This window comes from Hyaena hyaena, unplaced genomic scaffold (assembly GCF_003009895.1).
Source record: "Hyaena hyaena isolate Hyena2069 unplaced genomic scaffold, ASM300989v1 scaffold_20, whole genome shotgun sequence".
NCBI classification, from domain to species: Eukaryota; Metazoa; Chordata; class Mammalia; order Carnivora; family Hyaenidae; genus Hyaena; species Hyaena hyaena.
The window spans coordinates 5,028,766-5,042,488 of NW_024080652.1; the positions used below are offsets into that span (position 1 = coordinate 5,028,766).

A 13,723-nucleotide genomic window follows, 5' to 3' on the forward strand; every position below is an offset into this window, starting at 1 on the left:
TTTGTACAATCTGGGGTGCCTGGCTTGCTCAGCCTGTGGAGCTGGTCTAGGGGTTGTGAGTTGGTGGGTGCCCCATGTTGGGTGCAGAGATTACTTAAAAATAAAAAATCTTGGAATGTATATATACTTTAGTTACATAGTATGTAAACATATATATTTATTGGGATTTGTGTGTATATAAATACAATCATATGTACATATGTTTTCAGATGAAAAAAGTACATTTACGTATTGCATATGTATATATGTATATACACATGCCATGTCCTTATATTATTACCTGGAGTTTATGTTTTACTGTCTTACAATAGGGTATTTTGCATATTGATCCCCGACTTGTTTATATACATGTGTGTGTGATAATGGATATAAAAATTAGGATGCTCAACATGTAAACTGCTTACTCCTGGGGAGGGGAGAAAAACCAAGATTTGGGGTAACGGCCAGCAGGAACTTCAGACCTTCCGGAGGATCGCCGAGAGGGGAGGCCGGAAGCGCAGGTTAGGTTGCCCCGGGGCGTGGGAGGCACCCAGCGCCCACGCCCCTTGGGCCTCCGTGCGAGAACCAGCCCATCAGGGACGCCTGCGCCTGGGTGTGCCTCTGCCGAACCAGCTCAGCCTTACCTCCTAGGAGAGGCGAAGGGCGGAGCCTGCGGCAGGGCCCGCCCCCGCCAGCGGCGCGCGGAAGGCCGGGCGGGTCTTCCGCCTTGCGTGAGGCTACTTCCGCATCCGGTGGCGAATGGCGCGAGTTCCGAGTGAGGCGGCGCTGGGCTGGCGGGCTGGCTCTGGGCAGGCGGTGGAGGTAGCTCCGGGCCCCGGGGTGAAGACCTGGGACCCAGGCGTGATCGCTAGGGACCAAGTTGGCACTTCCTGTAGAGGGAACGGCTTGTGGACCAAAAGCAGAGTGTTGGAAGATGTGTGTCCAGCACACCTCAGTTAACTTGAAAAGCTATAACCGTCAGAAAGTCTTCTCTCCTTAAAGCAGGAGAATAAAGGATGACAGAGGCAGACACTCCCAGCAGGCTCAGAATTACTCTGATTTGGAAGATGATGCTTAGCGCATGGCAGCTAGAATCCAGTCTCCCAGGTGCTAAGACTAAAGGAGCAGACCTAATCAAAGAAAATAACGCTACTGGGTGACAGTTACAGAGCCGGCCATAAATATGTCAGTGGGTTTAGTCCTCACCGCGATCCCGTAAAGTTAGCTGGTAGCTGGAATCGTCTTGACAAAGGAACTGGGGCACAGGTTAACTACTGTGCTTAAAATCACAGCTAGTAGTGGCAGAATCCCTGTAAACGTTGAAATGGATACAGATGTAGGTTTTCTGTAATAGGGACATATTGGAGACCTCTAATTCCCCTTTAGCTTGGGGGATGGCTCAATGAACTGGAACATCCAGTAATGGAATATTGTTGTCCTAACTTGGGAAGTTCCCCCAGGACATATTTTGGAGTGGAGAACAAAATGCATGTTGCAGAACAATATGTATTTCGTCATTCTTTTAGGCAAAAACGGCCCCTCAAAACAATGCTGGCTTAGTGTGGTACACGTCAATGTAAGCGAATAGAAGAAAAACTGGAACAATGTACACTAAACTGATACAGTGACCAGGGGAGGGCAGGGGAGCAGGGATTTCTGAAAGTTATGGTAAAATAGAAGTTTCTTTTCATGTTTTCTGGAGGGAGATGTAGTCAGAAAAACATGTATGTTCCTTATATAATAATTTTAAAGTGACTAAAAATTCCTTTTTTTTTTTTTAAAGGGTGAGTGCAAGTAGGGGAGAGGGGCAGAGGGAGAGAGAGAATCCCAAGCAGGCCCCATGCTCAGCATGGAGCCAGACAGGCTGCTTTGTCGCACAGTCCTGGAACCATGACCTGAGCCGCTTTCAAGAGTAGGTGCTCAACTGCCTCTAAAAATTACACTTTTACATTTTTATCCTTTGAGCACTCAGTCTGTTACAAATGGGATTTGGATAATTTGGGAGATAAGATGTACCATTAAGGCAGTGGAGAATTTGGGGTTATGAGAATATGAACACAAAAATATTTTTGGGGAATCCCCCAAAATGACATTTAAAGACATTGTAAACAGTGCAGTATTTCATTGTTTAATCTCAAGGAGCTTTAAAAAACTTCACACTATGCCTGTTCTAGGTCTATGTTATATAGCTCATTGGATGGAAACCAAAAGCTGTTAAGTAATATCCACTTTTTCAAATATGCATCCTGATAGTTTTAGTTGAAATATATATTTTTTAAATTTTTATTTATTTTGAGAGAGAGACAGAGGGAGAAAGAGAGAGGATCCCAAGGAAGCTCTGCATTGTCATCCTGGAGCCCAATGTGGGGCTTGAACTTACGAACTCAGAGCCTGGAGCCTGTTTCAGATTATGTATCTTCCTCTCTCTCTGACCCTCCCCAACTCATGCTGTCTCTCTCTCTCTCTCAGAAATAAATAAAATATTTTAAATAGTTAAAAAAATATGAATGATTTGCTAAAATCTTATACATGACAATTTTGGAAACCTGTATAAAAATTGTTTTAAAAAAGCCGTCTCTTGCACATTGCCCTGGGGCTGAGACCCCAAACCAAAAGAAGTCCCAGGATTGAAATGGGACTTTCAATGGGGAATGGGATCCGCTCTAACTGGCAGTAACCACTTGAAGTTGCCATTTAAAATCTATCAGTTGACATGAGGAATGTAAGAACCAATTTTGTTTTGAAGATCCCTAGTTTATTCACTTTTTATAGGAAAGTAAAAAGAAAGCAGAAATAGATGTACTCACTTGAGAAGTCCCCTTTTCTTTGGGACTTCCTGTCAAGTGTTTGGAAAGATCCCAGTAAATTAGAGTTCTAATTCTGATGACATCACAACTGTTGCTTGGTAGCCAGCCAGATCAACAGAATTTTCTTAAGGATTTTATTTTTAAGTAATCTTCATACCTAACATGGAACTCAAACTTACGACCCTGAGATCGGTTCTGTAAGATCATGTTCTACTGACTGAGCCAGCCAGGCACCCCAGATAAACAGAATTTTCAGGAGGTGTTGGTTTAGGGCATTCCTCACCCTGATAAGATGCTTGAAGTCTAGTTTAGCATATGTATTAATTATTGTCCACCTGAAAACATATATTTCCACCAAATTATCCACCTGAAAACATATATTTCCCCCACAGTTTCTGAGGGTTAGGAATCTGTGAGCAGTGTAGCTGGGTCATTCTGGCTGAGTCCTTCAGTTTGCAGACAAGTATTTGTCCTGGGCAGTAGATACCTGCCATCTCAAGATGGCAGCATCCCAAGGCACCTGGTTGGGGGAGCATGCAACTCTTGATCTCGGGGTTGTAAGTTCAAACCCCGTGTTGGGTATAGAGTTTACTTAAAAATAAAGTCTTTAGGGGCGCCTGGGTGGCTTAGTCAGTTAAGCGTCCGACTTTCGCTTAGGTCATGATCTCGCGGTTCGTGGGTTCGAGCCCCGCATCGGGCTCTGTGCTGACTGCCAGCTCGGAGCCTGGAGCCTGTTTCAGTCTGTGACTCCGTCTCTCTCTGACCCTCCCCTGCTCACGCTGTCTCTCTCTCCTAGAAATAAATAAAACATTAAAAGAATAAATAAATAAAGTCTTTAAAGGGTGCTTTGGTGACTTAGTCAGTTAAGTGTCTGACTCTTGACTTCAGCTTAGATCATGATCTCATGGTTAATGGGTTTGAGCCCCGCATCAGGCTTCTGTAGAGCCTGCTTGGGATTCTCTCTCTCTTTCTCTCTCTCTCTCTGTGGGCTTCCCCCTCTTTGGCCCCAAAATAAACTTTTGGTCTCAAAATAAACTTTAAAAAAAAGTATTTTTAAAAATAAGATGGCAGCATCCCATTTACTGGAGATGAAGAATCTGCTCCAAGTGCACTTCTATATTGCTGAAAGGCCTCAGTTCCTCATCACATGGGCCTCACTGTTAGGGCTGCTCACAACATGGCAGCTTGTTTCCCCCTGAGTGAGAGATGAAGGTGAGAGAGCAAGATGGAAGGCACAGTGTCTTTTAAACTAATGAAGTTTCATACCATCTATTCTGTGTATGCTAGTGATCGTACAGACCAACCTTAGCACAATGTGAGAGGGAACTTGAAAAGGATATGAAGACCAAGAAGCAGAGATCATTGGACGCCATCTTGAAGGGCACCTTCTATGGTGTGGGACCATTTCCCAAACTCTCACTCATTGACAATTACCAGATACCTACAGGATGCCTAAAGCTGTAATAGAACTAAAGGAAATAGAAACCACGTGAAAACTGGAGAATGCAACACTGGTACAATTTCCTTACCATCAGATGAATGAGTCTTCTGGGAAGAGGATAAAATATATACAACCACAGTTTTACACAGCATACCGAAGTCAGTGTTAGTTACCTTGTGTAATATTCTGAAATCTCTCTTTGTTGATCCATCCAGCTGATCTTAATTACTCACTATATAAATCAGATATTTCTACTTCTTCCAATCTTATCACTCCCAAACGTGTATGGAAATACCATTAATTTTACACTAATAAAGTTTATAGCACCTGCGTTGGGTACCGTAATATATAACATGATGATTAATAAAGGAAGCTAGTGGAGGCTTCCTCTGATGTTCCTGATCTTCCCCCTGCTGAGAGAACTGACTTTGAAGTTCATGCGTATCGATGGGAAAGCTTCACCTTAGGGAGTTTGACACAGGGGTTGATAAAGGAGAGACTGGCTTGGCAATTTGTGCACACACCTACATACACAAGTGGACAAATACACACAGGCACACTACCTACACTACCCAAAAGAGGAAGCCCTACTCCGGAATGCCAACTGTTTTGTTCCATGGTTTCTGGAATTGGCTTTCTAGTTTGGATTAAACTGAAAGATGCTTGTGACTCTAGTAGCAAAGAAGGTACTGAGAGTCCGTGACATGATGTGGCAATAGAGATTCACACAATATCACCTTGAATTCTCCTAATCAACTTTAAGAACCCTCGTCCTTGGCATGAAGAAATTTCCATCTCTTTAGAGAGTATATCTTTGCTTCACTGTGAGGGAAAAGCCATAATGTACATGCAGTATAGGTGGAGAAGGTGGGTAAGGGGGCCAACTATGCAGCCAATGGCTAACAATTGTTAAGTCACTGATATTTCTCTCTTACTTCCTGTGTGGCTCCATCCCTGCTCTAGAGGCTATAACCTGAAGAACAATTTCTACCTATGCTCTGGCACTCTCTGACATGCTTAAGTCATGGGTCTTACATTTCTGTTCATCAATGTCATCCCATAGACTACCATGAGAGTGGCTCGAGCAGAGATTGGCAAGGAAGGCTGGAGTAACTCTTGAAGGGCCTTGTAAGCCATGCAGAGGAGTCTGAATTTTGTTCTAAATGCATTGGAAGGGCTGACCCATCATAAGACCCAACTGGCCCTCTTGCCTTCATCTTCAGATAACTACTTTCATTTCGAGAAATATCTTTTAGCCTGATACTGGGACTTAGTAGAAACTGATGCTTAAGTATAGGACACCACATTACCATGCAATCTGAACTGCTCATCATAATAGGTGTTATCTGACCTACTAAGGCATAAATTTGGGTGTGCAGAAGCACTCCATCATCAAATGGAAGATCATGCCCAAGGAGGCCCTGAATGCACAAATACCATGAATAAATGGCTCGAATGCCCATGGCTCCCACTCTTGCTACAATACCTCCTCTTTCCAAGCCTGCATGTATGGCTTCATGGGGAGAGTTCTCTATGACTAGAGCTTATACAGAGAGAGGGAAGACTTGACCCTTGTTCATACATGGTTCTGCACAAATAGGCAGACATCACTGGAATGTGGACAGAGTAGCATTACAACTCTTTTCTAGGACACCCCTGAAGGACAAAGGTGAAGGGAAATCCTCTCAGTGAACAGAACTTCCAAAAAATGAATCTGATTGTTCATTTTGTTTGGAAGGAGAAATGGCCATATATGTGATTGTATACACATACATGTGTACATATACATACACATACCACATTACAGCATGTGACCAATGATTGGGCTGGATTGTTAAGGACTTGGAAAGAATGCAATAGAATTGGTGACAAGGAAGTTTGGGGAAGGGGTGTGGATGGACCTCACTAGATGGGTGAAAAATGTGAAGGTATTTGTATCCTGTGTGAATGCTCACCAGAGTGATCTAAGTAGAAGACTTTCAAAATCAAGTTAATAGGATGATCCATCTGTGGGTACTAGTCAGCCTCTTTCCTCAGCCACTCCTGTCATCACCCAGTGGGCTCAGAACAAAGTGGCCATGGTGACAGGAAAGGAGGTTATGGATAGACTCAGTAACATGGACTTCTACTTATCAAGAATGTTCTGGCTGTAGCCACTCTTGAGTATCCAATCTGCCAGCAGTAGAAACCAACACTGAGCCCCCAATATGGCACCATTCCCTGGAGTGATGAGCCAGCTACCTGGTGGCAGGTTGATTGCATTATACCACTTTTTTCATGGAAGGAGAAGTGTTTTGTTTTTACTAAAATAGATATTGTGGGCACTGATTTGCCTTCTCTGGGTGCAATTATTCTTCAGAGCTACACTTTGTGGACTTATAGAATGCTTATCCACCATTATGGTATTCCACACAGCATTGCTTCTGATAACGGAGCCCATTTTCCAGCAAATGAAGTATGGCAATGGACCCATGCCCATGGAAGTCTCTTGTCTTGCCATGTTCCCTACCTTCCTGAAGCAACTGACTTGATGGAATGGCCATTTGAGGACTCAGTTACAGTGCCAGAGCTAAGTGGCCACAACTTGTAGGACCAGGGCAAGATTCTCCAGAAGCTGTTTATGTTCTGAATATGTGTCCAATAAAAACATTGTGCTGTTTCTTCCTCATCTGGGACCCATAGGTCCCTAAATCAAGGAGTTGAAGTGGGAGTGGCACTAATTAGTATTACCCTTAGTGACTCTCTAACATTTTGCTCCCTGTCCCTGTGACCCTATCCTCTACTGGCTTAGAAGTCTTAGTTCCAAAAGGAGTTCCAAAGGTCTTAGTTCTTCTACTAAGAGACACAAGAATGATTCAACTGAACTACAAGCTAAGATGGCCACATAGCCACCTTAGGCTCCTCACGACTAAAGCAACAGGCAGATAAGAGAGTTACTGTACTGGCTGGGGTGACTGATCCTTAGTAACAAGGTGAAATTGGACTTCCACAGTGGAAGTAAGAAAGGATCTGGAATGCAGGAGATCCCTTAGGGTGGCTCTTAGAATTATCATGCCCTATGATTAAAGTCAATGGAAAACTATAACAACCCAACCTAGGCAGCACTACTAATGGCCCAGACTCTTCAAGAAAGGAGGTTGAGATCACCCTATTAAGTGAAGAACCGTGACCAGCTGAGGTGCTTCCTGAGGGCAAAGGGAATATGAAATGGGTAGTGGGAGAAAGTTGTTAGCTATAAATACCAGTTATTACCTTAAGATCAATTACAGTAACCAAGAACTGTAACTGTAATGAGTATTTGTACTTTATTTTGTTATGACAGTGTTTGTGTAAGTGTGTATGTCCATATTATCCATCTATCAAATATCTTTATTTTCCTTCATTCTCTTATTCCCTTATCTCCTTATTATATAGGATGCATAAGATATTGATTTTAGGGGCACCTGGGTGGTTCAGTCGGTTAAACGTCTGACTTCGGCTCAGGTCATGATCTTGTGGTTGGTGAGTTTGAGCCCTGTATCTGGCTCTGTGCTGACAGCTCAAAGCCTGGAGCCTGCTTCGGATTCTGTGTCTCCTTTTCTCTCCGTCCCTCCTCTGCTCGCACTCTGTCTCTCTCAAAAATAAATAAACATTAAATTTTTTTAAAAGATGCAATGATTTTATATCATAGTATTTAAGTACTGTCAAGTTTACATCATAGTTTTTAAGTTGTAAGGTATCAGAGAAGAGTAATCATCACACAAAGACTTTTCGTCCTTTTCTGAGAAAAGGTTTAGTGCAGTTTTGGTTTTTGGCATAAGAGTTGTATCATGTCAAGCAGAGGTCTGACCTTCTCACTGTCTTTGAGAACTAAATATGGTGTAACAGGATGCATAAGGATGCCAGGTTGACAAGGGACGAACTTGTGGTGTTTAATTTAATGTATCAACTTGGCTGGGCCATGGTGCCCAAATATTTGATTAAACATTATTCTGGGGGCGTCTGAGTGGCTCAGTTGGGTGAGCGTCCAACTCTTGATTTCAGCTCAGGTCATGATCTCACAGTTCATGGTTCGAGTCCCACGATGGGTCTGTGCTAACAGAACAGAGCCTGCCTGGTATTCTGTCTGCCTCTGTCTCCGCCCCTCCCCAGCTTGTTCTTAATATCTGTCTCAAATTAAGAACAAATCTTTAAAAAAAAAGTTAACAACAACAACAAAACATTATTTTGGAAGTCTCTGTGAGGTGATTTTTGATTAGATTAACATTTAAATCAGTGGATTTTGTGTAAGGTGGATGGCCCTTCATAACCTGAGTGGGCCTCATCCAATCAATTGAAGGCCTTCATGGAACCAACAGACTGACTTTCTCCAAGCAAGAAGGACTTCTTCCAGCACATGGCCTTTGGACGTGACCGCACCGTCGGCTCTTCCCTGGCCCATCCTGCAGATTTTAGATTTGCTTGTGTGAGCCAATTCCTTAAAACAAATCTATCTCTGTATGCACATCCTATTGGTTTTGTTTCTCTGGAGAGCCCCGGCTAATACACGTGTTTTCTTGGAAAAGAATTATAAATATGAAATTCTTCAAACATGTAAAAAGGTACATGGAATAAGATAAACACTGAAGTTTCCATACCCAAATTTAACAACTGCTGACTTTAAGCTGTATTTGCTTAAGAATTGCTTCCCTTGTGCCTGGATGGCTCAGTTGGTTGAGCATCTGACTTCAGCTCAGGTCATGATCTCATAGTTCCTGAGTTCAACCCCTGTGTTGGGCTCTGTGGTGACAGCTCAGAGCCTGGAGCCTGCTTTGGGATTCTGTGTCTTCCTCTCTCTCTGCCCCTTCCCCATTCGCTCTCTGTCTCTGTCTCTCTCTCAAAAATAAACATTAAAAAATAGAGAATTGCTTTTCTTAAAAAAAAACATAGCATTTACAAATGTCGTTAAATTCTTATTTTTAATCCTGCTCTCCTCCTTCCTCTCAAGAAGTAATCTCTTTCTTAAAGTCAGATATTCCCATTGATATTTTAATATTTTTACTATATATATCAGAATAATATGCTTTCTTGCATATTTAAACATTTTTACATATATGGCATCAAACTGTAAATTACAAGGCCAAATTTAGGGCCAAACTGCCTATGTGTGTGTTTGTATGTGTTTGTTTTTTCTCTGCCTACTGCATGAAGTGTACTGTACTTAACTAAGCACCTTGAATCTGGTTGAATCATTCTAACAGTTTTATAATATTCATTTGCATATGTAATATACTTATTTATTTTGATGTAACAAATAAGGGAGTCCAAAAAGAATCCAACCCCTGGGGCGCCTGGGTGGCTTAGTCGGTTAAGCGTCCGACTTTCGCTTAGGTCATGATCTCGCGGTTCGTGGGTTCGGGCCCCGCGTCGGGCTCTGTGCTGACTGCCAGCTCGGAGCCTGGAGCCTGTTTCAGTCTGTGACTCCCTCTCTCTCTGACCCTCCCCTGCTCACACTGTCTCTCTCTCTCTCCTAGAAATAAATAAAAACATTAAAAAAAAATTTAAAAAAAAATAAATAAAACAAAACAAAACAAAACAAAAAAACAAAAAAAATCCAGCCCCAAAGGAGTCTCTTTTGGGGGTGACAAAAAGTGTTCTAAAATCAGATAGCCTTGGGGCACCTGGATAGCCCAGTCCATTGGGCGTCTTACTGTCGATTTTGGTTCAGGTCATGATCTCATGGTTTGTGAGATCGAGCCCCTGTCTGCCCTGCGCTGACAGCACAGAGTGTTCTTGGGATTCTCTCTTTCCCTCTCTCTCTTGCTGGCACTCTCTCTCTCTCAAATTAAATAAATAAACATTAAAAATATATCAGATAGTGGTGATCATGGCCCAACTCTGCGTATCTAAAAACCAGCAATTTGTACATTTGAAAAGAATCTTAGAATGAGTTTTATGGTGTATAAGTTATCTCATTAAAGCTGTCATAGGGGCGCCTGGGTGGCTTAGTCGGTTAAGCGTCCAACTTTCGCTTGGGTCATGATCTCGCGGTTCGTGGGTTCGAGCCCCGCGTCAGGCTCTGTGCTGACTGCCAGCTCAGAGCCTGGAGCCTGTTTCAGTCTGTGACTCCCTCTCTCTCTGACCCTCCCCTGCTCACGCTGTCTCTCTCTCTCTCCTAGAAATAAATAAAACATTAAAAAAAAGCTGTCATAAAAACGTAGATAGCAATGAAAGATGACATGCAGAAAAAAATCCTGGCTGCCCCAGATACATCAGGTTGTGTGGCCTTAGGCAAGGTATTTATTTGAAAAGCTCTCTTTGCCTCTATGTTCTCAAGTACAAACTAGGATAATTATAGCACTTGGCTTGTAATTTGTAATGAGGATTGAATGAGTTAATATTTGTCAAAGTACAGAACAGGTGAAGGAATGGAATTGACACAGTGCTCAGTAAATGTTACAATTATTATTATTCTTATTATTTTAATGTTTATTTATTTTTGAGAGAGAGAGAGACAGTCGTGAGCAGGCAAGGAGTAGAGAGAGAGAGGGAGACACAGAATCTGAAGCAGGCTCCAGGGTCTGAGCTGTCAGTCAGCACAGAGCCCTATGCTGGGCTTGAACTCACAAATCTCAAGATCATGACCTGAACTGAAGTTGGACTCTTAACCGACTGAACCACCTAGGCGCCCCTGCAATTATTATTTTATTATTACCATTAAAAAAAAAACCTCTGCAATATATGCTGTGTTATTTTCAATATTCATGAGAAGACATGTAGACATACACATATATATGTATCCTTGGGCACATCTAGAAGCATCCAAAGAGAATGGAGATTAAATTACTGGATCTTGGTTATGTGTCATTTGACTTTATCCAGTATCACTAAATAGCTCTTTAGTGGTGTATGATAGCTCCCTTTCCTCCACATCCTCAACCACACTTGGTATGAAAGACTAATTTTGCAAATATGATAGTTTGAAATGATATTTCATTAATTTGCCTTTACCTGTCCCTGGTGTAATTTGTGTGTCTTTTTCTATGTTTTTTGGCTGTTTGGTTTCCTTTCCAGTTAATTGCTTGTTTTTTTTTAATTTTTATTTTGTTTTATTTATTTTCGAGACAGAGAGAGACTGAGCATGAGTGGGGCAGTGGCAGAGAGAGAGGGAGACACAGAATAGGAAACAGGCTCCAGTCTCTGAGCTGTCAGCACAGAACCCGATGAGGGGCTTGAACCCACGAACCGTGAGATCATGACCTGAGCTGAAGTCGGACGCTCAACCGACTGAGCCACCCAGAAGTTTCCCCCAGTTAATTGTTTGTTTGATATTACATGTTTATAAGCTATATCATGTTTCTAATTTTTAGTTAATATATAGGCAGTCCGGCTAAATTCTGGATACGGAATAAAGGTTGACTCTCATGTTTTAGGTATGAATAAGTGGGTGGATTGTGTGCTACTTAAATGAATGAAGAGACATAGTGGAAAACAAATTTTTGGAGGAATATCAAGAGTTTGCTTTCAGAAATTTGAGATGCATTTGAGTCATCCAAAAGAATAAGTCTGTGTTGCAGAGATACATTTAGGGGTTGCTAGCCCATAGATAGTATGTAAAGTGATAGCACTGCATGTGGTTATCTCCTGAGAGAATGTGGGCTGACATGACAAGAGCAGAATTATGCATTTGGAGGAGGAGAGTCCAGAAAGTGATACTGAGATGGATGGCCAATAAAATAGAGAAAAACTAGAATTTTCTAGAAAAACTAGACATCATGGAAGAAATAGAGGAACATGCACCTGCCCAATCCCCCATTTTTGTAATGGCTGCATAAGTTTTCATTGCTTGGGTGTACCCTAACTGCTCTTCTTCTTGGAATTTGGATTTATTCCAGTGCTTTTCTGTTATCAACTACACTTTGATGCATACTCATAGATTTATCTTTTTTTCACCACTCTGATTATTTCCTTTGTGTATAGGAAATGCATGTAGGTTTAAGAGTATGCCTATTTAAAACTTCTCACCATAACTTGAATATCGTCTTCTAGAAATGTTGCCTTCATTTATTTTCCTACCTGAATGGGTTTGCTGCTTTCTTCATTCTGGTGGGGGTGGAAAGTGGCAAGAACTCGATATTGCATACCAACTTTTTATTGGTTGTAATGTGTGCGTATGGATGTTCATAAGTGACTCAGTCAATTATGTTGTCCTCCTGTTTTGGGTATTATAACTAGTGTTGCAATTAATAGATTTAGCTGAGTTGTTTTGCTATTCTAAACCTGTTTCTTAGAATAAATTTCTGAAAGTGGAATAATGAGTCAAAAGTATTTGCATTTTTAAAGTTGTGGATACATATGGATAAATCAGCAGGGCATGGAAAGAGGTATCCCTAAGCTTTGGTGGGAGTTATTTGGTGAATCCTATCCAAATTACTTCTATCAGGCTGAATGCATCCTGTATGACTTTAAAAGAAAACTGTGCTCACATAAACTTCTTAAGCAGTATCACTTTTGCACATTGCACTGGGGTTGAGGCTCAAAATCTGAAAGGCTTTTTATCCCAGCTGCATAATCTGATCTGAGATCTAAGAATCATTTCTGGCAGCATTGTGTTGGTCACCAAGTCATCAAAGAATCAAAGACATCTCCAGAGGGCAGAAGATTTTTGAAGCTAAAGACTTCAAGTCACAGTCGATGCAGTGTGGCTAGGGGGTCACTTGGAAAAGGCAGTCTCAGATTTGAAAGTATTTCCGTTGAAAGTTCAGTCTCAAAAAGCGAAAATTTTAAGTTGGATTTACTTTGGAATATGGTTGGCATTCCCCTTTTTTGTTGTTTTTGGTTTAATGGTTGACAAAATAGGGTCAGTTCTTGTTGAGGTAGGTCCTGCAGATACTTTTGATTTTTTTTTTTTAAACAAATGACAAATAATGTATCCACAGAAAGTATGTATTTGGATTAGAATCTCTGCAGACACATCTGAGTCTCAGCGTGAGAGGTGAACACTCTGACTCGTGTGCGGGTACTAAGACCTCCAGGGTGGCCGGGAACACAGGTAGAGGACCCCGGGCGTAGCGAGAACCGAGAGCCTCCATTTCACCGGCCTCCACGCGAGGACCAGCCCACTAGGGTGCCAGCGCCGGACCAGCCCATCCTTTCCTCCAGGGACCGGGAGAGGGCGGAGCCCGCGATAGGGCCCGCCCCGGCTGGCGGCGCGCGGAAGGCCGGGGCGGGTCTTCCGCCTTGCGAGGGACTACTTTCCGCATCCGGTGGCGGGCGCCGCTGGTGCAGAGTGAGTGGGTGCCGTGCTAGGTGGCGGGGCCCGCGCGCTGCGGGAGATGCTGGGAGGCAGCTCCGGGACCCGGGAGCGCCAGGCGGAGGGCGACGGGGCAGAGGCTGTTCCTGCGCCGCCTGCCATCGAGTTCCCGGCCGACGGCTCGGACCCCAAGTATGATGGTGAGGGACCTCGAATGCCGCGGCGGGCCTCATCTTGCACCCATCCACCTTCATTCCTGTGCGGGCAGGGCTGCTGCGAGCACCC

At 42.9% G+C, this 13,723-nt stretch overlaps 1 protein-coding gene across 3 annotated transcripts in view; it reads left to right on the forward strand.

Annotated features, from left to right (window-relative positions):
- Positions 1 to 13,452: 13,452 nt before the first annotated feature.
- EIF2AK1 (eukaryotic translation initiation factor 2 alpha kinase 1) overlaps positions 13,453 to 13,723 on the forward strand; it is a 35,055-nt gene continuing 34,784 nt past the window's right edge. For 2 of the 3 annotated variants that reach the window (XM_039226127.1, XM_039226128.1), the window contains exon 1: positions 13,453 to 13,638. In XM_039226127.1, coding sequence (XP_039082058.1) covers positions 13,521 to 13,638 — 118 coding nt within the window. In that variant the 5' untranslated portion in view covers positions 13,453 to 13,520. The remainder of the gene's footprint in view (positions 13,639 to 13,723) is intronic. The other variant, XM_039226129.1, reaches the window with a different exon arrangement.